Genomic DNA, 25,427 nt, shown 5'->3' with positions numbered 1-25,427 from the left:
AACCTCTGGGGGAAGGATTTGTTTTTCCCAGTCAGAAATCGATTGCAGCAGTGGAGAAATAATCTCAGTGAACAGGAGAGCCCCAGTTTCGGCAACTACACTATGTTCAGCCCCTCATTCCTGATGCAATTATGCTCGTGTTTAGCAGTCAAAACACAAAAATACCCAGGGTCCAATTTTCTAAATACTTGGAAATAAAGCTAGTAATTATTTCAAGAGGTAAGCATCACTCCACTTACAGTACAAGCTTTAGAGCATGATTTCTGCATCACAGGAGACTAGCGTCAGACACATTTGCTGTCTGGTCCACATCACTCAGAGATTTGAAACAGGGCCACGTTAACGCAAACTGAAATTTTTTTGTTCACACCAGGAGGGTCAACACAGGGCAGGCAGAGCACCCCTCTAATTACACCTCTCTAATGCACTTTACTATGCGGTATAGTCAAGCCCTGAGGGACAGTATGTATGAAAGAGCAACATTCTGGCAATGAAATGGTTACAAGATGATGGGCTGGTGTTTTAATCTCTACCACTCTAGAGGCAGGTGAAGCAATTATCGATATGGGGCCAGCCTACAATAGCTCCTAATTCCCCTAGGATTAGGAACATCTGGATCTCAACTGGGACCTATGAACAGAATTAGTGAGCAAAGCCCCAGTATCTGGGTCCAGTGGGCATCCAAAGTCAGATCTCTGGATCTAGAAAGGGGAGCTGGAAATCTCACAGGATCTCTAACCACTGGTGCCAGCCAGGTCAGACATCCTGAAAGTACAGCTTCTCTAGAGGAGGGTTTTGGTATTTTTACTCTTGGCCCCTGTCATAAACAGATAGCTAAGGGTTAATGTTTCTTTTACCTGTAAAGGGTTAACAAAGGGAACCAAATACCTGACAAGAGGACCAATCAGGAAACCGGATTTTTCAAAGTTTAAGGGAGGGAATTTGTGGGTTTTTCTTGGTCTTGGGTCTTTGTCTGTTCTGTGCTCTCTCAGCTATGAGAGGGTCTATTTCCAGTCCTTCTAATCTTCTGTTTCCCAGTTTGTAAGTACAAAGGTAGCAAAAGTATTTGCATCTGTGTATCTGGCTGTTGGAGTCTTTATGTGTATTTGGCTATAATACTTTAAATTGTATTGTTTTTGGTAAGGCTGGTTATCCCTTTTCAATTGTTATTCATTTTCTATAAGTTGAAAACCCTGTATCTTACCACTAGGTTACAGAGAACTGTTATTCTATTCTTCCTTCTTTTTTTATTAAAAGTTTTGCTTTTTAAGACCTGTTGATTTTTTTTTCTAGTTGACCCACCAGGAAAATGGTGCGAGAAAGAAAGACAGGGGGGAGGGAAAGACTGCTCTCTGTGTTTAACTCTCCTAGTGTCCAGGAGTGGGAAGAAGCTACGGGGAAGAGAGATAGAATCTTTTCTGTTTCCTTGTCTTTTGGGTTTGTCTCTTTGTGTGGAAGAGAGGAGACATGCTGCTGGTTTGTGATGTAAAGAGGTTGCTCAGTAACTCTCAGAGCCAGAGAGGATTCTGGGTGGGAGAGAGTGGTGGGGGGAATGGTTTATTTCCCTTTGTTGTAGACTCAGGGCATCTGAGTCTTGGGGAGTTCCCCAGGGAAGGTTTTGGGGAGACCAGAGTGAGCCAAACACTGGAAATTGGCTGATGGCAGTGATATCAGATCTAAGCTGGTAATTAAGCTTAGAGGGTTCATGCTAGCTTCTCAGGTTATGAACGCTAAGGTTCAAATCTGAGTAGGAAAGCTATGACAGCCCCATCAGGATTCTGAGGTGGGTGATGTGCAAAATGAAATGCACGGTAGCAGAACGATAACCTCGTTTTTACAAACCAGCAAAAGTGTTCAGGGGGGTCAGTTCAGTCCTTGGCTTTGTTTGGCACGGGAATTTCACAGCTGCTGAAAGATGTTGGTTTGCCAGTCCTGCAGACTGCAGCCTCCTACCCATAGCATTCCCAGGCTGCCTCCTATCTCAAACCTGCTTTGACCATATGAACGCCCTCTAGGGATGAGGAAGAAGTCCAGTTTGCATGGCTCTCTGTAGAGAGTACTGACCCCTGTCTGTTGGAAGCTGGACTGGGAAGACCGACTCATGTTATCCAGGCAGTCAAGTAGTCAATGGACAGTAACAACTTTTGATCCCTACTGGCTTGGCCTGGATTCAAAGCGGTGACTCAGAGGAGGAAGGTTCTGTGGCCCCTGCCCTGCCCTCTCAGCAGTCAGTTCATGCTTACCTGAGGAACTTATTCAGGTCCCCATGCTTCATGTATTCGAAGACCATGATGAGAGGGTCCCCATCACCGCAGACTCCATAGAATTTGACAATGTGCTCATGCTGCAGGTTAGTGAGCAGTTCTGCTTCCCTCTGGAAATCCTTGCGGGCTGCCAAAGTGGGGTCTTTCAGAGCCTGAAGAGGAGAGCATACAAACAGAATTGGGAGGGTGTGAGTCAGAATGACCAGGCCTGGTCTCTCCAGCGCTGGGCTATTCGGGGTAGAGGATTCTGCAGAATGATATTGCCTGTTACATGAGGATCTCAAAGCACTTTACAAACAGGTACGAATTAAGCCTAATAGCCCCAGTGTGAGACAAACCAGATTCATCATCCACATTATATTGATGGAGAAATAGTGAGCTGCCCAAGGCCACAAAGTGAGTCAGTGACAGAGCTGGGAACAGAATTCTGTAGTGCCAGCTCCAGTTTCATGCTCTAACTGCTGCACTGAGCTACCCTCCTCCTGAAACCCAGCCTGGCCTGACACTGAGAGGGGAACCCAAGAGTGGCTGGGGGAAAGAGACTGGGTAGCATTGCCTGAATCTGCTGAGTAAATCTGGAGAGAGAACAGATAGGAAGAGAAGGAAGCAAGAGGAAGTTACAGGTGGGCTGGAGACCTTTTGGGACAGTTTATAGGAGCTGCCCTCTTGCATTAAGTGCACTGTTCCTAACCCTTCAACATGGTTTGGGTATGGTTTGAACCTGGGACAAGGCCAAAGACTCCTTGGACTTTAGGAGGAGGAGTTTGCCTTCTCTACCATTTAACTACAGTGTCTTACCAGCAGGTGCTAGAAATATCACAGATCTCTTCACTTCCCTGCAACAAGGAGAGAGAACCTGCTTCTTTCCTACTAAACACCCGATGATTTGGGGGCTTTGTTGTGGGACCCATCACGGAGTTCACAGTCTTCTCACAGTGCTGTCAAAGGGGCCTTCACTTCCTACCTATGTGCCTCAACCATACCCTGGAGGCACCTCCTGTAGGAGTTGGCAAAGGTGGTACGGCTCCATGGCACCATTCAGCTCTGCTGAGCTTGAGCCGCAGCTACTGCCACTAGGCTGGAGTTTCTTCCTATGTGGACAGCAGCCCACTTGGCAATAAAGCTCATTCCCCAACTCATTTCACAGAGAGCAGCAAACAGCCCTCAGAGGGTAATAGATTCCCATTATTACCAACTTGGGCAGGATTTCAACTGGTGACCTAGGGGCGAAAGGCTCCGTATCTCATTATTACTCAGCTCCTGAGCCAGCCAGCCTCCTCTAGCTGTCTTTTCTTTTGAAATAGCTGACGACACCTCCTTTCTTCTGAAGACGGATTTGCTGGGCTGTGCAGTTATTGGGAGGATTTTTCAAAATGCCTCTGAAGGACACTGTCAAATCTTTCCTCATCATTTTTAAAATCATGTTTTTATTCCCTGCTATTTAGAACAGCTCCCTGAGAGACTGATGCTGAAATCTGTATCCTTACCAAAAACATCTCCTTTAGCACATTTGAGCACACCGGTTGGCTGCTGCTATAGGGTAGCAGCTTACGAGCATGCACGCACTTGTTATTGTAGGGTGCTGGGAGGACTTGACTGCACATACTTCCTGAGTATACTGTCAGGTTCCTCATCAGTGCAGGGTTGTACACACTGTTGATAATTGTACAGTTGCTTATGGAGGTTGTTTTGGACACTGCTTTGTTATTGTAGGGTAACTGGAGAGAGCTGCCTTGCTAGCAATTAAATTGGAGAAAAGAGCCCAGAAGTTTTGGGAGAATCATCACAAATGCCGGGGACTGCAAACATTTATGCATCAAAAAAGGCTAGTCATATTTAGTGCCACTTGATCATAACAATATCCCTTGAAATTATTTCTTCTTGGGTGCCCACCCTACCAGGACATCTGCTGTCTGCTTACCAATCTCTGCCTGTGTAATGAGGCCCTTGGAGTTACCACAAACCCCAGTCCTCCTCTTGTCAGTCTGTAAACTCATATGGTCACCCCACTGATTGGGGACTAATGACGAGACCCTGCTCATCTTACTCATGCCTGGAATTCAAAGGCACAAATAGTAAGAGGAAGGTCAGCAGAACTTGGCTGTAAATGATGCACTGGAAGAATATTCAGCATTTAGGAAGTGCTTTCTCATTGGCTGTGTCTTGAGGCAGTGGATCTATGGAGTAAGATGCTGAAATATATCCTGCCTGTTCTGCAGCTTTGTCAGGCTAGACCAGTGGCTCTTAAACTTTTGTACTGGTGACCCCTTCCACATAGCAGGCCTCTAAGTACGACCCCCCCCTATAAATTAAAGACACTTTTTATTTATTTAACACCATTATAAATGCTGGAGGCAAAGCAGGGTTTGAGGTGGAGGTTGACAGCTCACGACCCCCCATGTAATAACCTCGCAACCCCCTGAGGGGTCTCAACCCTCAGTTTGAGAACCCCTGAGCTAGACACTAAGCTTAGCAAAGTGACAAGTGCTCTTCTCCCATGTGTTTTTTCCTCTGAACTGATTTTCACAGGTTATTATCCAAGCATGAGGCCACTACTCCTTGTTCCTTCCCCCGCTCTACACCTGCTCAACACATGGCATAATTTCATTTTAATTCTCTGCCCTCAAGCGATAGCCACCTAGAGATATTTAGACAGATGATGGTCACACTGCAGATGGCAAAACATCCATCCCCATCTTAGGCACCTGATTATTTTTAGTCATTTAATATCTTTATAGTATTGCTGCTGCATCCTTCCAGGAAAATAGCTCCCCTCCCCACTCATCCTTTCCCCCCCCCCTTATATTTGGACCTGATATTTCAAGGTACAATGACTTTTAAGTTCCCTGAATACATCGTTGATTCTACAAGGTAATGGGAATATATATGTTAAAGGAACATTGTTAAGTTTGTAAAAGCAAGGATTTAAAAGTCAGGAAATATAGACGTTGGAAGGTGTATAGGGTATGAGGCAAAAGACGAGGAAAGAGAAAGGAGGATCTCATGGTTAAGGCTGTTGAATGCTGCCTGGGAGAGCTACCTTCTACCTCTGCTTCTGCCTCTTCTGGATGCTGCGCAAGTCACTTAAACCTAATTTTACACAGGTGGTCACTAACTGTGAGTTCCTCATTTTCCTCGTGCCTGACCTGAGACTCTGGGCTCTGATTTGCAGCTCTCTCAGCACTCACAGCTGCAACTGAAGTCAATGGGAGTTGTGCTTTGCATGCAGTACTCTGGCATAAAGGCATCCAAACTGGGCATGAGGGAGTAATTCTCACTTTAATCTCTCAGTGCCTCGGTCCCCTATCTGTTAAATGGGTTAATGCAGGGTGTTGTGAAGATAAATCCATTAATATTTGTGAAGTGCTCAGTGAGAAGGACCATAGAAAAGTCACGTGAAGATTGAATCATTCTGTCTTCAGAGCAGGCAACCTTAATGCTGGTACTGTATTTCCTACCTTTAGAATGCTTGACTTTACAACCTCACTAATGTTTTTCTAATATAGTTTCTGTGTCTTATTTCCTAGGGTTTTAAAAAAGCAAATTGAAAAAACAAAAATATTATTGAGCGGCATCATATTGCCATCCACATGGGTGATCAGCAGGGTTGGAGCCTTTCAACTGCACAGACTGCTGTCAGGTAAGCTAATGGGTGACAGTAGCAACCTCTATGTGGACCAGAACTAGAGGGGAACATTTTGCCAGTGGGTTTCATAGATGTTTGCTGACAGCAGAGGAACAGTGAGATTGGAATCTCAGGTGCCATTACAGGCTCTGGAGGGAAGGGTGCCCATTCTCCCAACCATGATCCATGCTGTTCTGTTCCCTCCACTCATCTCTTCTCCATCCATAGTTCCAGGTCCCAGTCCCACTCTCCTCAGCCAGTGCCAGGCCCTGTTCCTCTGGCTTTGCATTCCTGCCTCAACCTCCTAGCTCACCCAGTCCCAATTGCCCACCTCATCGCAGCTCCTCATCTGATCTATCACTCTCATCCTCTCTGGCCTCCAGTTGCCCATTTCCCTGCTTCTGGTATTCCCCATCCCCAGTGGCCTCCAGTCCCAATCTCCCTCCCGGGGCTCCTCCAATTTCAGTGCCTCTCTCCCTCGCCCAGTTTCTTATCCTATCTCTTTGTCCACCTAGTTCCAGTTCTTCCCATGCACCTTAGCTCATCAGATCTATCTCCCCTCTACTTCTTCTGCCCATCCCACTGATTCTCAGTCTGTCTCCTCTCCGCATCTCCTCATCCACTCTCAGACACACTCTCCATCTACAGGCTCTCAGGCTCCTGTCTCTGCCCTTACTTCTCTCCCTAGCTCCCAGTCCAGTCTCCTTGCCCAGCTCCTTCTCCCAGTCTACTCTTCCCCCCAAGTCTGGTTCATGGCCCCTCTGCATTTGAATCAGGCAGCTTCTTTCTCCATACTGCCTGGGCCCATGGGTGGCAGGGGGTCACTGAGAGCATAGGAAACGCTGAATGTCCTTTCTCTCTATTTTAGTGCCAGGACTGCATGAAATCATCATGGAATTTAGCTGCTGAAATCTAAGCAGTCTCTACTGACCACATGCAAACTGAAATTTTTCAAAGGCTGGTAATTTGTCCAAATGTGGTGGATTTTCACAGGGACAGTGAAAGGCACGTCATTGACACAAAGGCCACTGCCTTGCCAAATTTCAAGTTCCTAGCTCCAAAGCATGGGGGTTCTAGAGCTTTGCAAACAAAAGGTCATCAGCATTTATTAGCATGGGCAAAACAATGCATTTTCCCTAGCTTCGTTCTTGGACACAGCTGAATTGTTTTGGTTGAAATTTTCAAATAAATAAATAAAAAATTCAGCCTGAGACAGACACCCACCATGGGAATCTTCAGCCTAAATGATTAAAATCTGACAAAGGTATTATCCACTGAAAACAGGGTCTTACAATGGGAAGGGTCAGGCAACCTCAATAATGGGCAGTGCTATCAGTCCCGCCTGAAATAAATGAAAAAGAGAAAAGAAAACGATGTTCTGATGTAGAAAGGGAGGTCATCTCACAAGCGCCTGTAGAAACCAAATGCTGGTGCTACTGAGTCCTGTAGGCTTTCCTGTGGGGGAATGGGGTTTCATTGTTGGGGCCACCTCTTTGCCATCACAGTCACAGGAGGCTGAGTCTGTGTGCACTCGCAAGATCTCCAAGAAAACCCAGGGTGCTGCAAGTTATATTGATGCTCCAGCAGGTGGCATTCTTCCATCTAACCCATCACTGAACAAATGCCGATGCAATCCTAAGGGGTGTGATGCTGCTGGAGGTAGGTTTTTGGATGTGAAATAGGAAACCTTGGTCACTTGCAGTAATTAAAGACCCCCTGGCATTTTGTAAAGGAGGACCGATGTTACGCTCCGCTGGCCTGGGTTCAGATTTTGCATAACTACCTAAACTTGCTCCCCAAATTCCCCTTGTGGCTTTAGCTGGCTACATTATTCTTTCTTATCCTTGTGCCCTCGCATGTCCAACAGCTGTTGTGTTGCATATTGAAGCTGGGTGCATTTCAGAGGTGGCGAAGTCAGTCTTGTGTAAAATACTTTGTGACCAGGATAAAAGGCATACTGGAGGTGTAAGTTTGTAACAACAATTGGTGGGAGATTGTCGAGATAACACTACTGCCTACAAGCAAATGGAACTCAGTTGAGCCCTAAGAGATTGTGGATGCATTGGTTATACGCCATAAAGGCTGGATGTTGTTGAGAGGCAGGCGCAAGGCAGGGAACAACATTCACACCATGGCACAAGTCATGCTCTCAGGCCACATCTACACTACAGGATAATATCGAATTAGCTAAAATCGGTTTTATAAAACTGATATTATAAATTCGATTTCATGCGGCCACACTAGGCACAGTAATTCGGTGTTGTGCGTCCATGGTCCAAGGCTAACGTCGATTTCTGAAGCGTTGCATTGTGGGTAGCTCTTCTGTAGCTATCCCATAGTTCCCGCAGTCTCCCCCGCCCCTTGGAATTCTGGGTTGAATCATTATTGTCGCGGGTGGTTCTGGGTAAATGTCGTCAGTCATTCCTTCCTCTGGGAAAATATCAGCTGACAATCCTTTCGCGGCGCGTCTTTCTATGACTTGCGCCTGGCAGACGCCTAGCATGCACATGGAGCCCGTTCAGCTGTTTTTTTTCCCTGGCACTGTATGCTGTACTGAGTGCCGTGGACAGAGAGGGATACTCCAGCGCTACGCGAGCCATGATCACTTGTTTTGCATGATAGTAGCAGAGATGGTTATCTCGGTCACTTGTTACCGTTCTACTGCCGGAGGAAAACTAGGCAATGAGATGACGGTTATCTTTCCCCTCTGTACTGACCGCTGCTTCATGATGCCCTTGCTGAAGATCGTCGGAGAGGCGACAACGCAAAGCAAAATGGGATTGACTCACCTTGAGGCTCAAGTCAATCCCTCCCTTATGGTTTCTAAAGTAGAGTCAGTAGCCTCATAGATAGAGGAAGTGTATAGGACCAGATGTATCAGAGCACAGCTGCTCCGTTCTCGTATTTACACGGGGTGCTCCCTGCACCAGCCCCACCCATTGCTTCCTCCTCCCCACCTTCTGGACTTGTACCGTGAGGTACCAGTGTCTCGCCCCATTCGTGTCATGAAGTATAAAAGAAAATGCAGGAATAAGAACACTGAGGTTTAGTGACATAAAATGAGAGGGTAGGCAGGCCCTCCCGGCGGCATTATGACGAGTCCAGGCATGACATAAACGGTAGGTGGGGGAGAGGAGCCCGTAGCATTGCTGCTATGACAGTCCAGGCAGTACAGATCATCTGTCATTTACACAGGAAGGGAGGGGGCTGAGCCCCCAGTTGTTATATGAAGCTGTTTATTAGCCGTTCTTCTATCTTCGGGCAGATAACCACTCAACATGGTTGGCTCGATGCAAGTTAGATATGCTATAGAGGACGGTATCTAGTCCTATTGCACCATCTACCACCGAGGCTTGAGGGGCGAGGGAGGAGAGCTGATAACTGCTCTTCACTGCTGGCAGCATCGCTGTACCAGCAGCGATTCAGCTACACATAGGGTGACTCTGAAGTGAGTCAAGAAAATGATTTCTTTCCCTTTTCTTTCACGTGTGGCGAGAGGGGGAATACTGTGGAGCTGTTCCTGACCACGCCGAGGACACTGTTTGAATCTACAGAATTGGCTCAGCCAACGAATGCAATACTTTCAAGAGACTGCTGTGACTGTGGGTAGCTGGATCCTCAGTACCCTCCCTCCATAGCAGACGTCATGGGAGTCTCTGGCTGTCCCCTTCGCTTTCCGAGCGCTGTGTATCCTGGGATTTTTTTTCAAAACGCGTTCTGCATTTTGTGTTCGTAACGAGCTCTGCATACAACAGATTTGTCTTCCCGTATATGCGATCAGATGTAGTATCTCCCGACGGTCCAGTGGCTGGAGCTCTTTTTGGATTGAGACTGCATCGCCAGCCGTAGCTGAGCAGAGCTCCACGCTGGGCACAGGAAACGTAATTCAAAAGTCATCGCGTGGCTTTTCGTTACCTGCCCGCGCATCCGGAATCAGATTGCTGTCAGGCGTCACTGGCTGCACTGTGGGATACCGCCGGAGAGCATAAGTCTGATTTCCGTCACACTAACCGTATCCGATATGTATATCGAATTTAGCGCTACTCCTCTCCGTCGGAGGTGGAGTACAGAAATCGATTTAAAGAGCCCTTTATATTGATATAAAGAGCGTTGTAGTGTGGACAGGTACAGCATTAAATCGATTTAACGCTCTTTAAATCGATTTAAATGCGTAGTGTAGACCAGGCCTCAGATAATCATGTGTGTAGTTATTCTATACATCTCTGTAGCATAGGGCGAAAGGGTGGCACCTTGCAGTTCAAGACCAGAACATACCAGCAAAAGTGAGCTTAAAAAATGTCTTAAAAGATTGATTAAAACAACGCTCTCTTTAGGAACAGCTTGTCTTGGGGGTTCTGGAGAGAGATTTTTTCTTTGTAGGGTATCGGTTCAAATTCAAAACCACTTAAAATGATTTACATGGCCACAGTTACCGTGGTAGATAATGATGTATTTGCCAACTGGTGCCACTTGATATGATAGCACACTTATCCACTAAGCAGACTCCTTCACCTGAGGCCTGGACTTGCTGTGCAAACGTGTTCTGAGTCTCTCAAAAGGACCCTTAAGGGGCGAACGCAGCAGCTGATTTAGACAGTAGAAGAATGCTGAGCTGGCCTCTGTTGGAAGTCCTTTAGCTTGGAGTTGTGTGACCAAGCTGGTAGAAGCAGATCTCAGCTGGAAGTGGTCCTTGGAGATCTTGCAGATCATCCCAGAAAACTTTTATTTCTGTGGTTTTTTGTGTTTTGGATTTTTTTGCTTGTGTGTTTTGCTGAGGCCTCTTTGCCTCAACTTCTCATATATAGTTGCAGCTAAAGATCAAACAAAAGGTTGAGCAAAAGAAGGAGGGGTGGGGGAGGACCCACAGTCTCTCAGAGAGGGCAGGTGCATTCAATACATTGTTTTTGCAGCTACATGTCAGCTTTACCTTCCAGACCAGTGCAGTGCAGATTCTCCTCAGTGCCTCATGGCCAGATCAACAGGAAAGGAAAGAAAAGGTTTTGGCATTGGTGAGAATAAATGACCTTGAAGCAAAATGCTGAAACTTTATGTGACTAAGTAGATTTACCACAATCTACTGCATCTAATAAACCTTCCCCACCTACCCTTTCCTACCCTTCCCACACAGTATCAACCAGCTATACCTTGCTGTTCAGCCTCCACTACATTCTGTTCCATGCTCCCTTGAGATTTACCTTCACTGCTACCAGCATCTTGTCCTTGGTGGGGCTAAGGTTGTAGCACTCGGCCAAGAACACCTTCCCGAAGGCACCTTCTCCCAGTTCCCTCTTCAGAACGATGTCTCTCCTCTTAATATGCTGAACATCTGCAGAGAATAGGTTGATGGGGAGGGGAGAATGAATCCAGGTTAATGCAGGGAACAGATGACAACTAGTTACATTTCTAGTGCTTTACAAGCGCTCTACATTTTCACATGCACCCCTACTGGGGATGCAGCCACGCAGCAGTGGAACTAGAGCTGCCCAAAACATCAGCAAGGAAAGCACTTGAAAATCATCCTGTTTTTGCTAAAACTCACAGCTGGTTTAACAGGAGGTTCCCTAAGGTTCAGGAAACTTTCAGCTGAATCTCCCATGTTGCTTTGGGTCTGTTTGGAACAAAACTGGATATGATATATGCTCTGGCACCACGTTTATGACATGTTGCAGTTTCACATGGTTTTGATACCAGACTAGATGAAATCTGAAGGTTTCGAGTGAGTTTTGTATAGAGATTTTGGGTTGGTTTAAACCCCAAAGCTCAAGAAAGATACTGTATTTGAGTGCCTGACCCCGGTGGGTCAAAATGAGGAAAATGGCTTGAGAGGAGAGAAAGCACTAACTTTTTTGTGAAGTTTTGGGCAGTAAGTGGCAGCAGTTTAGCAGCCCCAACAATGCTACATAAGAGCCCGATCCTGCAACCCTCACTCCCATGAACATTTCTACAGGTGCAGGCTCATCATCAGTATGATTTCATCGACACCAGCGATCAATTTGATTTCAGTGAGCCTCTTCACTTCAGTTAAGGCTGCAGGATCTGACCTAATTTATGAAAGGAAGTGAAGGAAAATATCAACTGAAAAGCAGGAAGAAGCAAACCAATAGGAATTTAGCTGGGACACTGCAGTTTATGCTCCATCTGTTTAGGTCTTTATATATCACCATCGTGTAGTTTCTCAGGGCCAGATTTCCAAAGGTGGAGATAGGCACCTAGCGAGTTCTTCAAAAGAGGAAAGCAGGTTGGGCATCTATCTCTGGTTGAAATCAATGGGATTTAGGAGCCTAGCCTGCATAAGCACTTCTGAAAATCCAATAGGTACCTAGCTACACCTTTAGACACAGAAAATCTGCCCCTCAGTGCTTTCTCTTGGGGCAAATGCCCTGGCTCAATGACTACAGTGTGCCAAGCACTGTTTTCATATCTCACCCAAAAGACGGCCCCTCTAGCCTCTGGACTGGGTCATGTATGAGTCCCAGTGCTTCCACAGGGCTTTTTTATGGCTCCAAGGGCCTGAACAGTGTGGGGCTGGGAGGAAGAGGTGCCCAACACAGCAGCAGCATCTGGAAGCTTTGTGCCCGTGGAGGCCAGAAGCAGATACTGGGGGAGCACATTCCTCAGAGCCAGCTGCTTCACTAAGGCACCAGTGCACCATAGACTCTCCCCAGCTGAGCCCTAGTGTGCTGGAGGCAGAATGATGGCAGCATTAGTGACCCCTCTCTTGTGCTCAGGGACCAAATGTGGCCCCATTACAGCCATCCCCTGTGTGGTAAATTGCTCCCTTCTCTCTCCCACAGAAAGGCAGCCATAATGCGACCCTCTGGTTATGTGCTCCCACTTTCCTCCATAGCAAGTTGCTTTTGTATCCTTTCATCCATCTCCCTTTGCCAAGGTGGCAGAAAGGATCTGTACTCCGTAGTCAGCATTCTTTGGTGCCCAGATTTCATGTTGGGCTGTTGTATCAAGAAGGTAAGACACCATTGAGACAGCACGTTTGGTGGCTGTACTGAGTCATCTGGAGCATGCCATTGAGAAGGAAAGGTTACAACCCACTACAAGTGCCCATCCCAAGTGCCATATCAACCCTGACTCAATTTGATACACATCTACTTCACAGGGGGAAGAACACACTGTGATGGCACAGGCACTGCTCAATTTATCAAAAAGCCAATGCAATGGAAGAGGGATGTCCTGATGGCTTCAATTAAACCTGCTAATTAGAAGCTCGCAGGAAGGTCTACAAGCTGCCATCTCCAGTACTCTCGACCGTTTGGGAAGCGAGATATGGACAGATTGCATTAGAAATGGGCCTTGTAATGAACAATGCCCTATAGAGCAGTGGTCCTCAAACCAGGGACATCGCTTGTGTAGGGAAAGTCCCTGGCGGGCCAGGCCAGTTTGTTTACCTGTCCAATCCGCGATCAGCCGAACCAGAGGACCCGACAGGTAAACAAACCGTCCTGACCCACCAGGGGCTTTCCCTACACAAGCGGCGGCCCCAGTTTGAGAACCACCGCTATAGAGAATTCTCATTGACCTTTTCATTAATTGTGCACTAGGTAGAAAACTGTTAGTTACTGCTATTAATACTATTAGTAACATTAAGGCATAGGATGGTAGCCACATCCTAAATGACTGGTGTGAAATCTCAAACAACAGTCAAAGACAGCAGCTCAGGTATGGGTTTCTTTGGTCTGGCTTAGTTTCAGTGTTTATGGGTACCTAGAAGAATCTGAAATGTCAGGTGTCTAAGTGTAAACGGATGCACTTGGGTAGGGAGAGCCCCTAACCTAAAAACATTTTAAATGGCACTGAATTAGAGATTCTTTTTCTACGTACCAAGGTATTTCCATGGGGCCCATTACTGTAGTCTACATACTAAGGATTTGGGTATAGTGATAAACCCAGTATTTCAAGTCTCAGTCCACTGTTCAAGAGACAGAAAGAGGGCTAAGAGGAGGCTGTCTCATACTGACAGCAGTCCAAAGATACTGAGCTAGTATTTTATAAAGAAATACTCATCTGGAGGATAGCATTCAGGTCTGGTCACCCTATTTGAAGTGAGATAGTTACGGAGTCCAATGTAGGCCAGTGTAGATGCTGCATGGTGTGGAGCAGCTCACATGTGAGCAGAGATTGATAGTGTTTGAGGTTATTTAGACTAGAGGGAAGATAATTAAGAGGTGACATGACTGGAACTGAACCAAATGCCCGCTGTAGAATGAAATAAGTCTGAACTACTAGACATGGGAAAGTTCAGGTCTGGATTTTGTACCTTCAAGTTTAGAGAGTTCAGACGATGTTTGCTCCATTACAAAAATACACATTTTGGATTAAAGATCCGGCGTTTGGAGCAGGGCTCTTGTGTAGGTAATTTAAATTACCAACGGGTTGTTAACATCATGACCTATATGATGTCCCTGAACAGGCCAGGAGTACACAGAAGTTTCAGGTAAGAGGGAAGATATGTAAGAATAATTTAAGGAACATAAGAACAGCCACACTGGGTCAAACCAATGGTCAATCTAGCCCAGTATCCTGTCTCTCACAGTGGCCAGTGCCAGTTGCTTCAGGGGGATGAACAGAACAGGGCAATTTTGAGCAATCCATCCCTGTTGTTCAGTCCCAGCTCTCAGCAATTAGAGGTTTAGAGACACCAGCAGCATTGGGTTGTGTCACTGACCATCTTTGCTAATAGCCATTGATGGATCTATTCTCCATGAACTTTTAAAAACTTAGTTATACTCTAAACCAGGGGTGAGCAAACTTTTTGGCCTGAGGGCTGCCTCGGGTTTCGTAAATTGTATGGAGGGCCGGTTAGGGGAGGGGTTCGTGGCCCAGCCCCCACCTCCTCTATGCCCCCACTAGGACTCCTGCCCCCATTCAACCCGTTTCCCCCCAAAACCCTTATCCACACCCCCGCCCCCTGACCACCACCCTGAACTCCTCTGCTCTCCATCCAACCCCCCTGCTCCCTTACCACGCTGCCTGGAGCGCCAGTGGCTGACAGCACTACAGTCACCGCCGCCATGCAGCACAGAGCACTGGGTCAGGCCAGACTCTGCAACTGTGCTGCCCCAGGAGCTCACAGCCCCGCCATCCAGAGCATTGCTCCGGCAGTGGAGCGAGCGAGCTGAGGCTGCAGGGGAGGGGAGACAGCAAGGGAGGGGCTGGGGCTAGCCTCCCAGGCCTGGAGCTCGGGGGCCTGGCAGGACAGTCCCATGGGCTGGATGTGGCCCGTGGGCCGTAGTTGGCCCATCCCTGCTCTAAACCTTCACAGCATCTCATGTCAATGAGTTCCACAGGCTGACTGTGTGTGCATTGTGTGAAGTAGAACTTCTTTTTGTTTGTATTAAACCTGCTGCCTATTAATTTAGTTTGGTTATCCCTAATTCTTAGGTTATGTGAAGTGGTAAATAATACTTACCTATTCACTTTCTCCACACCATTCATGATTTTATCGACCGCTATATACCCTCTATGAACCCTTTACAGGAACTCCATATACCCTTTACGGGCCCTCTATGCCGGGGCCTGGATTAGATGACCTCTCATGGTTCCTTCCAGTCCTATGATTCTATCATATTCCCCCTGAGTCGCCTCTTTTCTAAGCTGAACAGTTCCAGTCTTTTTCATCTCTCCTCATATGGAAGCTGTTCCATATTCATAATCATTTCTCTTGCCCTTCTCTGTACCTTTTCCAACTCTAATATATCTTTCTTGTGATGGGGCAACAAGAACTGCACGCTGTATTCAAGGTGAAGGCGTACCATGGGTTCATATAGTGCCATTATGATATTTTCTATTATCCTTTTCCTAATGGTTACTAACATTCTGTTAGGTTTTTTTTAAGTGCCACTGCATATTGAGAGGATATTTTCAGAAAACTATCTATGATGACTCCAAGATATTCTTGAGTGGGAACAGCTAAGTTAGACCCCATCATATTGTATGTATAACTGGGATTATTTTTTCCAATGTGCATTACTTTGCATTTAACACTGAATTTTATCTGCCATTTTGTCACCCACTTTAGTGAGATCTCTCTGCCACTCTTCGCAGTCAGCTTTGGACTTAACTATCTTGAGCAATTCTGTATCATTTGCAAATTTTGGAACCTCGCCGTTCACCCCCATGTCCAGGTCATTTACGAATATGTTGAACAGCACATCTCAGTACAGCTCCTTGGGGGACCATGCTATTTAGATTGCTCCACTGTGAAAATGGTCTGTTTTCATGGACCATTTATTCCTATCCTTTGTTTCTTGTCTTTTAACCAGTTACTGATCAATGAGAGCATCTTCCCTTTTATCTCATGTCTGCTTACTTTGCTTAAGAGCCTTTGATGATGGACCTTTCTGGAAGTACACTATATTGGACTAGATCACCCTTGTCCACATGGTTGTTGACTTTCTCAAAGAATTCTAATTTGTGAGGCATGATTTACAAAGTCATGTTGATTCTTTTCCTATATGGCTATTCTTACTTTCTTATGTAACATATGTTTATATCTATGTCTGATAATTTTGTTCCTTGCAACAGTCTCACCTAATGTGCCTGCTACTGAAATTAAGCTTACCAACCTGCAATAGACAGGTTCATCTCTGGAGCCTTTTTAAAAAAATAGGCATTATATTAGCTACCCCCAAGTCCTTTGGTACAAAGGCTGATTTAAATGACAAGTTTCATTCATAGTTAATAGTTCTGCAATTTATATTAGTTCCTTCAGAACTCTTGGGTGAATTCCATCTGGTCCTGGTGACTTATTACTGTTTAGTTGATCAATTTGCTCGAAGACCTCCTTGGTTGACACCTCAATTTGGGACAGTTCCTCATGTTTGTCATCTAAAAACAGTGGCTTATGTATGGGGATTTACCCCATATCCTTTGCGGTGAAGACTGGGATGCAAAGAATTCATGTATTTTCTCTGCTATGGCCTTGTTTTCCTTAAGTGCTCCTTCAGCAACTCCATCATCCGGTGGCAGGCTGCCAACTCCTGCTGTACTTAAAAAAATTGCTGTTAGTTTTTGTGTTTTTAGCTAATTGCTCTTCATATACTTTCTTGGCCTGCCTATTTATACTTTAATACTTGATTTGCCAGAGTTTATGCTACTTTCTATTTTTCTCACTAGGATTTGACTTCCAATATTTAAAGGATGTCTTTTTGCCTCTAATCACCTCATTTACTCTGCTGTTTAGCCTTTGTAGCATATTTTGGTCCTTTTTTTTGGAGTATACATTTAGTTTGAGTCTTTATTATGGTGTTTTTAAATAGTCTCTATGCAGTTTGCAGGCATTTCACCTTTGTGACAGTCCCTTTCAATTTGTTTAACTAGTTTGCCTCAGTTTTGTGTAGTTCTGCTTTTTGAAGTTAAATGCTACCATGGTGGCTTTCTTTGGCATTTTTCCTTGTACAAGGACATTAAATTTAATCACATTATGGTCACTATTACTGAGCGGTTCTGTTATATTTACCTCTTGGACCAGATCCTGTGCTCCACTTAAGGCTAAATTAAGAATTGTCTCTCTCCTTATGGCTTGCAGGACTAGCTGCTCCAAGAACAGTCATTTGTGGTGTCTAGAAATTTTCTCTCTGCATCCTGTCCTGAGGTGACTTGTACCAAGTCAATATGTTGAAATCTCCCATTATTATTGTGTTTTTGGCCTTTGCAGTCTCTCTAATCTCCCTTAGCATTTCATAATCACTGTCACCATCCTGGTCAGTATATTCCTATTGTTCAGGAATGGAATTTCTATCCATAGCAATTCTATGGTACAGTTCAATTGATTTAAGATTTCTACCTTTATTTGACTCTATGCTTTCTTTCACATATAATACCATTCCCTCCCCAGTGTGACCTATTCTGTCAATCCTATATATTTTGTACCTTGATATTGCTGTGTCCCTATCCTTGTTCCACCAAGTTTACATGATGCCTGTTATATCAATGCTATACTACAACCAGTAGATAGAGTGGATATCCTGTTGAGGTGGGGATATCAAGTAGTTTTAATGGATTTAATAAAAAAATTTGAATGGCTCTATAAAATGTAATAAGCTAATAGAGAATCAGTTTTGTGCTCGGGAACAGTTGGTCACCCTTTCTGGGGATCAGGAAGGAAATGTTTGCCGATCCTGCTTCCCACCGATCCCAGAATGGCCACAGAGAATTTTGCATAGTGGTGTTTTAGCCCATGTGGAGTAATAATAAATATCATTTTCAAATGCCATAGGACTGAGCTGGTGCAACTTTCATGAAGTTCTTGGGGACATAAAGGGCTCGTGTTTGGTCCTACTTTGCAGTGTCAGCATGGGTTTAAAATATAAAGCAATGAAATAGGGCCTGGAATTGAACGACTCGGACCTGGTTCTGCTAGACTTTGGTCTGGTCTTCACTACCCCATTTTACACTGTAACTTGTAATTAATAAGGCAGCCGCAGTTGCCACCAAAGACACTATGTTGCAAGGACACATGGGAGGTTCATCTGAATAAAGCTATTTACCTCCTCCTGGCAAAAGCTGAGTGCTGCCTGATAAACAGCTGCTGTTTGCTATTCCAGACAGACGTGGGTATACTAAATCTGTTTATCTGTCTCTGCTGGGTTGCGGTCAGCCTTGCTAACAAGGTGTATGCAAATGGCCTTCCCGCAAGCCCCATGCTCTTTTTTTCTTCTCCATATACCGTTAATTTTCAAAAGAAAGCTAGAAAGACTAAGACAATCCAAAAGAGGAATCTAGGCAAGAACCAGAATAATAACTGACAGGAAAATAACCAGACTCAACAGCACTACAAGAACTCATTCAAGGCCATGCTGTACCTACAAGGACAGATGCTAACACAGAGCACTGAACTAGTTGCCATAATCATGGTAACATCTCATAATTCTGGTTCCACAATCGCTACGTTGCTATGGTGATAAGTGATATAAAAAAAAGATAGACAATGGATAGATACCCTTCAGTCGTATTCTTTGTCCATCAAGAATTAATCTGTAGAAAACATTTTTGCCTTCTCCCATCACCATTGTGAATGGTGCATGAACCTAACTGCAAAATGCCCAAGAGGAGGTTAGAGGAAGCCTTAGAAATGATGTTCTAAGATTTAAAAGTGTTAAGAGTTGGGTAAGCAGTAGGAGGTATGCTCAGATCACAGCAGGACTTCCGTTTCCACGGGACTCAAGGCAGAAGGGTAGGGACGTTGGTTCTGCCGTGAGACCTTATACAACCTCCAACAAACTGTTTGCAATGTGGCTGAAAGTGCATTCAGTCCGAAAAATGACTGTCTAAAAATGACATCTTGTTATGCCCCATCTTTGTTCCCTGCGTCTCTGAGTCACACCTACTGCTTTTCCAGACAAACATATTTGACTCTTATGAGCCCTGCAGACTCAATATAGCTTTTGGGGGGCAAGATGAATTCAGCTCTTCCTCACACATCAGCCCAGCATGTTCTGAAGGGGTCAATCCTGCACCAGCCCTCCAGAGATGGACTAGATGAGCCTATAGGGCAAGAGTCGGCAACCGCTGGCATGAGGCTCGCCAGGGTAAGCACCCTGGTGGGCCGGGCCAGTTTGTTTACCTGCCGCATCAGCAGGTTCGGCCGATCATGGCTCCCCATCCCAGGCCAATGGGAGCAGCGGGAAGTGCCGCGGGCTGAGGGATGTGCTGGCCATGGCTTCCCGCCACCCCCCATTGGCCTGGAACGGCAAACCGCGGTCAGTGATAGCTGCGATCAGCCGAACCTGCCGACTTGGCAGGTAAACAAACTGGCCCGGCCCACCAGAGTGCTTACCCTGGCGAGCCACGTGCCAGAGGTTGCTGAGCCCTGCAATAGGGTTTTTCCATCTCCAACTCCTACATCTGATTCTATGCACCTATTGCAAAATTTCTATCACTGGTGACAACATAAGAGGCAGAAAGAGCCCAGCTAGATTTTTTTTCAGATCCCAAGTGGAGTCTACAGACTGGTGGGCAGAAAAAAATACATAACTGCAATAGTTTGATGAGGATAAATCAGAATCTCGCATAGTCTCCTTTTCACATGGCCACTTTTCTGATTATTTACATATTTTCAAATCACTCTTCATTCTCATTGGCTTTTTTTTTTTTTTTTTTAATTTCTGGGTGTTTTCTATGCCCCTTAAGATGCCCCCATTTTCCTTTTAAGACCTCCCAATTGCAATGTCCTTCAAGCAAAGGACATTATGATGTATTGCAAGGTTGATAAAGATACTGTGGTGATAAGTGTGGCATGCATGCTTACGATGGTAGGTAGATGGGTGGATAGAATCATAGGCACAGTAAACAGCTGCTAGGAATAGGCCTCAAACTATATAAGCAGCACAGAAAGCTATCCCTAGGCTACTGGTCTGGGCTGTTTAGTCTCTCTGGCCTGAAATTGATTTGTGTGGCACTTACACCATCCATCTACAACTCTCATGAAAAGGGACCCGTTTGCTGGTATGTATTTGCTAACCAATTTTGTATCCTGCAGCTCCCGTTTCATGGACAACATGCAGCTCATTTGGGGTAACACAGAACAAATCTATGGAAATCTCTACCCTCTTTCTTTTTGCCTCCCATTGTATATTGTTATCTTTTCCTCCTGCTATGGAGATGACCAGCTCAAATCCCCACACTGGCTTCCTCTCTTCCTTCACATCATATTCATGTTCCCTGTCCTTACCTTACAGGTTCTGCCCAGTGCCATTCAATCCACATCTCTGCTTTCATTTGCCACAATGCACCCCTTCCTGTCGGGCCCCCTTCATACCTATTCTCCCTTTTGACTTGGTCACTCTATCCGGTCAAAATCAACCCCTGTGCCCTGTTCCTCTCACTCTTTAAAACCCATTTTAAAGCTGAATTCTTGATCTCCTGAGTTTGATCACAAGCTCTTTATGGCAAGGCCCTTGACTTTTTTATGCACTTCTAAAGCCTCGTTTACACTTCCAGAGCGCTCTCTCTCTCTCCCTCTCTATACTACTAATGGGTGACAGTTTTCCCTAAGGATGAATAATTTGCTGCAACACATCATTTATTCTGTGAATGTGGTCTTTTTCTCTGTTCACCAAAAAGGTAAAGTTCTCAGAAGTATTCATTATTCACTAATTTCTTCCATGAGTAACTGTGACAATAATTCTTGTGAATCAGCCCTATGTGACTTGCATGCACCGTGACTATTAAAGTCAACCATAAAGGTCAGAATATGCACTACTTCTTGTGTAATTAAGACATGTAACTAGCCAGCAGAGTGCATTTCAAATTGTACAGGCGTCAATCAATTGTGCTGCTGAGTTACCCATGATACCCGAACTGACAAAAGCATGTGGTAGGACAGGATCAAAAAGCCTTACGGTCGGCTGTCTGTTAAATCACTCTCTAACTTGGGCTTTTTTCTTAATGAAAAAATGTTACTCATTTGCTAACTGCATGTGGTCTGTGTCATAGTATAATTCCTCAATCTGAACCTTAGAGTTCAAATATGAGGTACTAGCATAAACTCTTCTAAGCCTAATTACCAGCTTAGATCTGATAGCGCTGCCACCAGCCAAAATTTCCAGTGTTTGGCTCACTCTGGTCTCCCCAAAACCTTCCCTGGGAACCCCCAAGACTCGATGCCCTGAGTTCACAACAAAAGGGAAATAACCCACTCCCTCCTCGCCTCTTTACCGTCCGCACAGCTTTTCCTTTCCTCCTTTCCCGCTCAATTCCTTGAAACAACAACCCAGAGAGATAAGAGTCTCTCCCCCTCCACCCAGAGGCTATGCAGATTCAAACCTAGTCAAGCTAACACAGAGAGATTTCCCCCTCTTCGTTCCTTAGCCTAACCAGAGAAAACTCAAACAGGTCTAAAAAGAAAGCTTTATATAAAAAGAAGAAAAAGACATAAAAATATTCCTGTAATCAAGGTGACAATAATACAGGGCCAATTGCTTAAAAGAAAAATGAATAAAACAGCCTTATTTCAAAAAGAGATACAGTTTAAACTTCCAGCAACTGCACACATGTAAATACAAAAAAAACCAGTAACAGCCTATTGTTTTTCTACCTGTGTACTCACAACTTGAAACGAAGATTAGAAGCTTGAAGATAGAAAGATCCCTCTCATAGCTGAGAGACAGACAAAGACACAGACCCAAACATTCCCTCCCTGAGCTTTGAAAAATCCGGTTTCCTGATTGGTCCTCTGGTCAGGTGTTTGGTTCCCTTCATTAACCCTTTACAGGTGAAAGAAACATTAACCCTTAGCTATCTGTTTATGACAGTCTGATTCTCCAGTCGCATTGGTGTAAACCTGTATTAACTCTGTTGAAATCAGTGGAGTAAAATGGTGTTGACTGGTGTAAAGCTGATGTAAATGAGAGGAGACTCAGGTCTATATTGTCTACAATGGAGAAACACACATGCTGTTCCTCTAGTCCAGGAGGATAATAAATAGGCTGCATTCTTCTTCTAATGGTACAGTAGGTAGCCTGGCCACTGACTGCCTTTTGGAGGAGGTTCTACATCTGCTCCTTGACAGCTTTTCCCTGTGCCTGGCATCTTACGCTTTGCTGAGATCCTACATTAGAGTTTGTCCAAATACCATCCAGTGTTGTGTGATGTCCTGCTGGAGTTCATGTCTAAAATAGTGATGGACAATAAACATCAAAAGGGTCAGAGACTTGGTTCAGAACAGCACCAAAAAGATGCAATTTGTACCCCAACCTTGCTCAACTCTCTTGAGCCTGCAAAACTGGGTTGGAACTTTCCCATACATAGACTTTCTGAGCTCTAGAAACCGCGTGTCTCAAAGCCCTTCCTATTCCCTCCAGTCACTAGGGATAACACCACTGCCATCTCTGTAACCTGGGCATCCTTTTCAGCCCTCTCTCTAAAGCCTCTCATCCAGGCCATGTCTAAATCTTGCATGACATCTCTATCCGTCTGCCTAGCTAACACTCTAATCCAAGCTTTTATCATCTTGCGGCTTGATCACTGCAATCTTGTCTGGCCTGGACAAAGGCCATCTTGTACTCTCACCTCCCAAGGGATGCTACAAAGACTATTTTCCTAGCTTGTCAATTTGATCCTGTCACCCACTCGCTGCATCCCTCTACTAGTTCCCCTTTCTTTATTGCATCAAATATAAGCACCTTATCTTCACTTTCAAGGCCATTCACAGACCATCCCCACGAGACCTATCATCTCTCCCACATTATCAGAAAGTTGACTCCCATTTCAAGTCAGGCAATGGTGCCACCCTTCATCACTTACTTGTTAATTTTTCAAACAAGCACCTTCATGCTTTCTTCTAGGCTGCCTCCATACCTGAGAGGGGCTTCCCATACAAAACCCACAACGCAATCTCATCGTCCTCCTTCAAAGCCCTCTCTAAAACGCTTTTGCCACCAGGCCTATACAAGCCTTGACAACAGTTAAGAAGCTGGTGTGCTGAGACAACTGCCTGTCATACTGACTAACAGTCTTATTGTTTCCTCGTATTCCTCCACCTGTCATCTATTGTCTTACACAGACTGTAAAGTCTCTGGCAGAAACTTGTCTCTGTTCTGAGTTTGTACAGAGCAAATGCACAATGGGTTCCTGGTCCATGTCTGGAACTCTTAGATACTACTGCAATAGGCTCCCTCTAGATTTATTTACACCTGTCTAGCTTTACTGAAAAGATGTGCCAGTAAAATCAGTCTCCAGAGAGCATGAGAACAATTTCACAACCTGAGATTGTTCTCTGAGAACACCGTATTTTCACCACCTCTGGAGACACCTCTAAGGCCTCGCAGCCAAAGCATCTCATCTGAGCTCTCCTGTCACAATAACACGCAGGGCAAGAGGCTGACTCTAAAGCAGCCAGATTTAAAACCAATATCTTGATTTGTAACTGGAAGGAGACGAAAGCCAGTGTGGTGCATAAAGCGCAGCTGAAAAGTTGAAACCCAAGACAAAACCCTCATTTTCATTAAGAACAGTTAAAAACATTATTTCAAGAGAACAGTTCTGTTTATCTTACAGCAAGGCCCAGTTTCTTTTTCTAAAAAAAAAAAAAAAAAAGGCAAAAGCAGAGTGTATTAAAAAATAAATTCCCAACCCTTTACATCCATTCTAGAACGATACGTGCCATACCTGTGAACAAGATCTGCCTGCTAATTATCTTAAAAAGGAAACAGCATAAAGTAACTCAGGGTTATTGGGCGCTCTGCGGATTCTCAGTTGACATCTGTAATTATTTGCAGAACTCTGCAAGATCTCCTCCCTACCTGGGGAATTCCAGAAAAGAAAGAAAACAACGTAGCCACGTCAAACCAAGGATTCTTGTTGATAATCCACCGCAGTTTTTGCCAGGGACTGTAGTAATGAATAATGGAGGTCTCCAACCCTGGTGTACATCCAGATTCTTGCACACTGGCAAATTCCCATCATTAAGAAGCAAATTCTCCTCTGCAGTCAGACGTGTAACTTGGCAGAACTGTTTCAACAAAAGATCACCTGCCACACCCACACCCATACCTTTTCTTATTATTGTCCCTGAGATCAATGGATGATAAAATCAAACATATGCCTCACCTGTGCTCAGAAGTCAATGGCCACAATGTTATCACTGATGAGAACACATCAAACTTGCGGGGCATGTTCAACATGGTTGCCCATCCCAACCTGCTTTGGGTTGATCTGAATGCCACGTCCCTGCCTTTCACCACAGCTCTCTTTCTCCCACCCCTTCCTTCCCAAGGAACAAATCTAGATCTCTCTTTAGATTGCAGTTCTGCTTGCCACCAGCACCTCTGCAACAGGGCCCATGGATACTACTGCTGCTGAAATTCTTGTTCCACATTTTCCTCTTGCCTTGGCCACAGCCACTGCTTTCCCTGTGACCTCCCAGAAACTCAGCTCTCTAGACTCCATCATGATGTCAGCCTTTCATCCATGTGAAACAGCACGTCCAGCTGACCCCCACTCATAAACACATTCATTGGCACCTCAGTCATTTCAAGAACCGCTTTAAAACTGCCCTTGTTTTTAAAACCTTGCTCCTGCTACGCTCACAGATCTTCCATCATGATCGCCTTGCTTGCCTAGCCCTGGACTCTTCCCTGCCACATCACACAAGCTAATCATTGCAAGATTCCTCTCCTCTGTAGCTCCTCGTGACTGAAAACATCACTAAACAGCAAGGGGATTGCAAAAGCACTTGTGATCCGACCTGAGCCTGGACAAAGCTACAGGCAAAAGACATGAAAACAGGACGAAGGTTTCCATAGATCTCTCCACCCTCACAAATAACTCCCTGCTGAAACCAGACTTTGAAATCCAGCCTGTCCGCTGAGCTTCATGTATTCCCACAATCTATTTCCACATATATCCAACAGATATATCACAGCGCACCATGGACATCTTCAACTTCTTTGCCTCCAGTGAGGTGATGCTTTGGGCTCCTACCCCAAAATGTGCGCAGGTTTTGGCACACCAGGGGTTAATGACGTGGCAGACAGTCAAGTGGGCAAGAAGCCAAACCCCTGGAGGAGATGGAGAGGGATCAG

General features: G+C 45.1%; 1 protein-coding gene across 2 annotated transcripts in view; it reads right to left on the bottom strand.

The window, feature by feature from the left end:
* The window catches only part of NTRK3 (neurotrophic receptor tyrosine kinase 3), a 456,641-nt gene that overhangs the window by 42,185 nt on the left and 389,029 nt on the right, over positions 1-25,427 (bottom strand). For both annotated transcript variants that reach the window (XM_032806496.2, XM_032806497.2), the window contains 2 exons: positions 11,085-11,215; positions 2,244-2,416 (listed from right to left, as the gene is read on the bottom strand). In XM_032806496.2, the coding sequence (XP_032662387.1) occupies positions 2,244-2,416; positions 11,085-11,215 (304 nt within the window). The remainder of the gene's footprint in view (positions 1-2,243; positions 2,417-11,084; positions 11,216-25,427) is intronic.

Source organism: Chelonoidis abingdonii, chromosome 9 (assembly GCF_003597395.2).
Source record: "Chelonoidis abingdonii isolate Lonesome George chromosome 9, CheloAbing_2.0, whole genome shotgun sequence".
NCBI lineage: Eukaryota > Metazoa > Chordata > Testudines > Testudinidae > Chelonoidis > Chelonoidis abingdonii.
The sequence above is the reverse complement of the archived record's forward strand: the minus strand, read 5'-3'. Positions and strand labels throughout refer to the sequence as shown.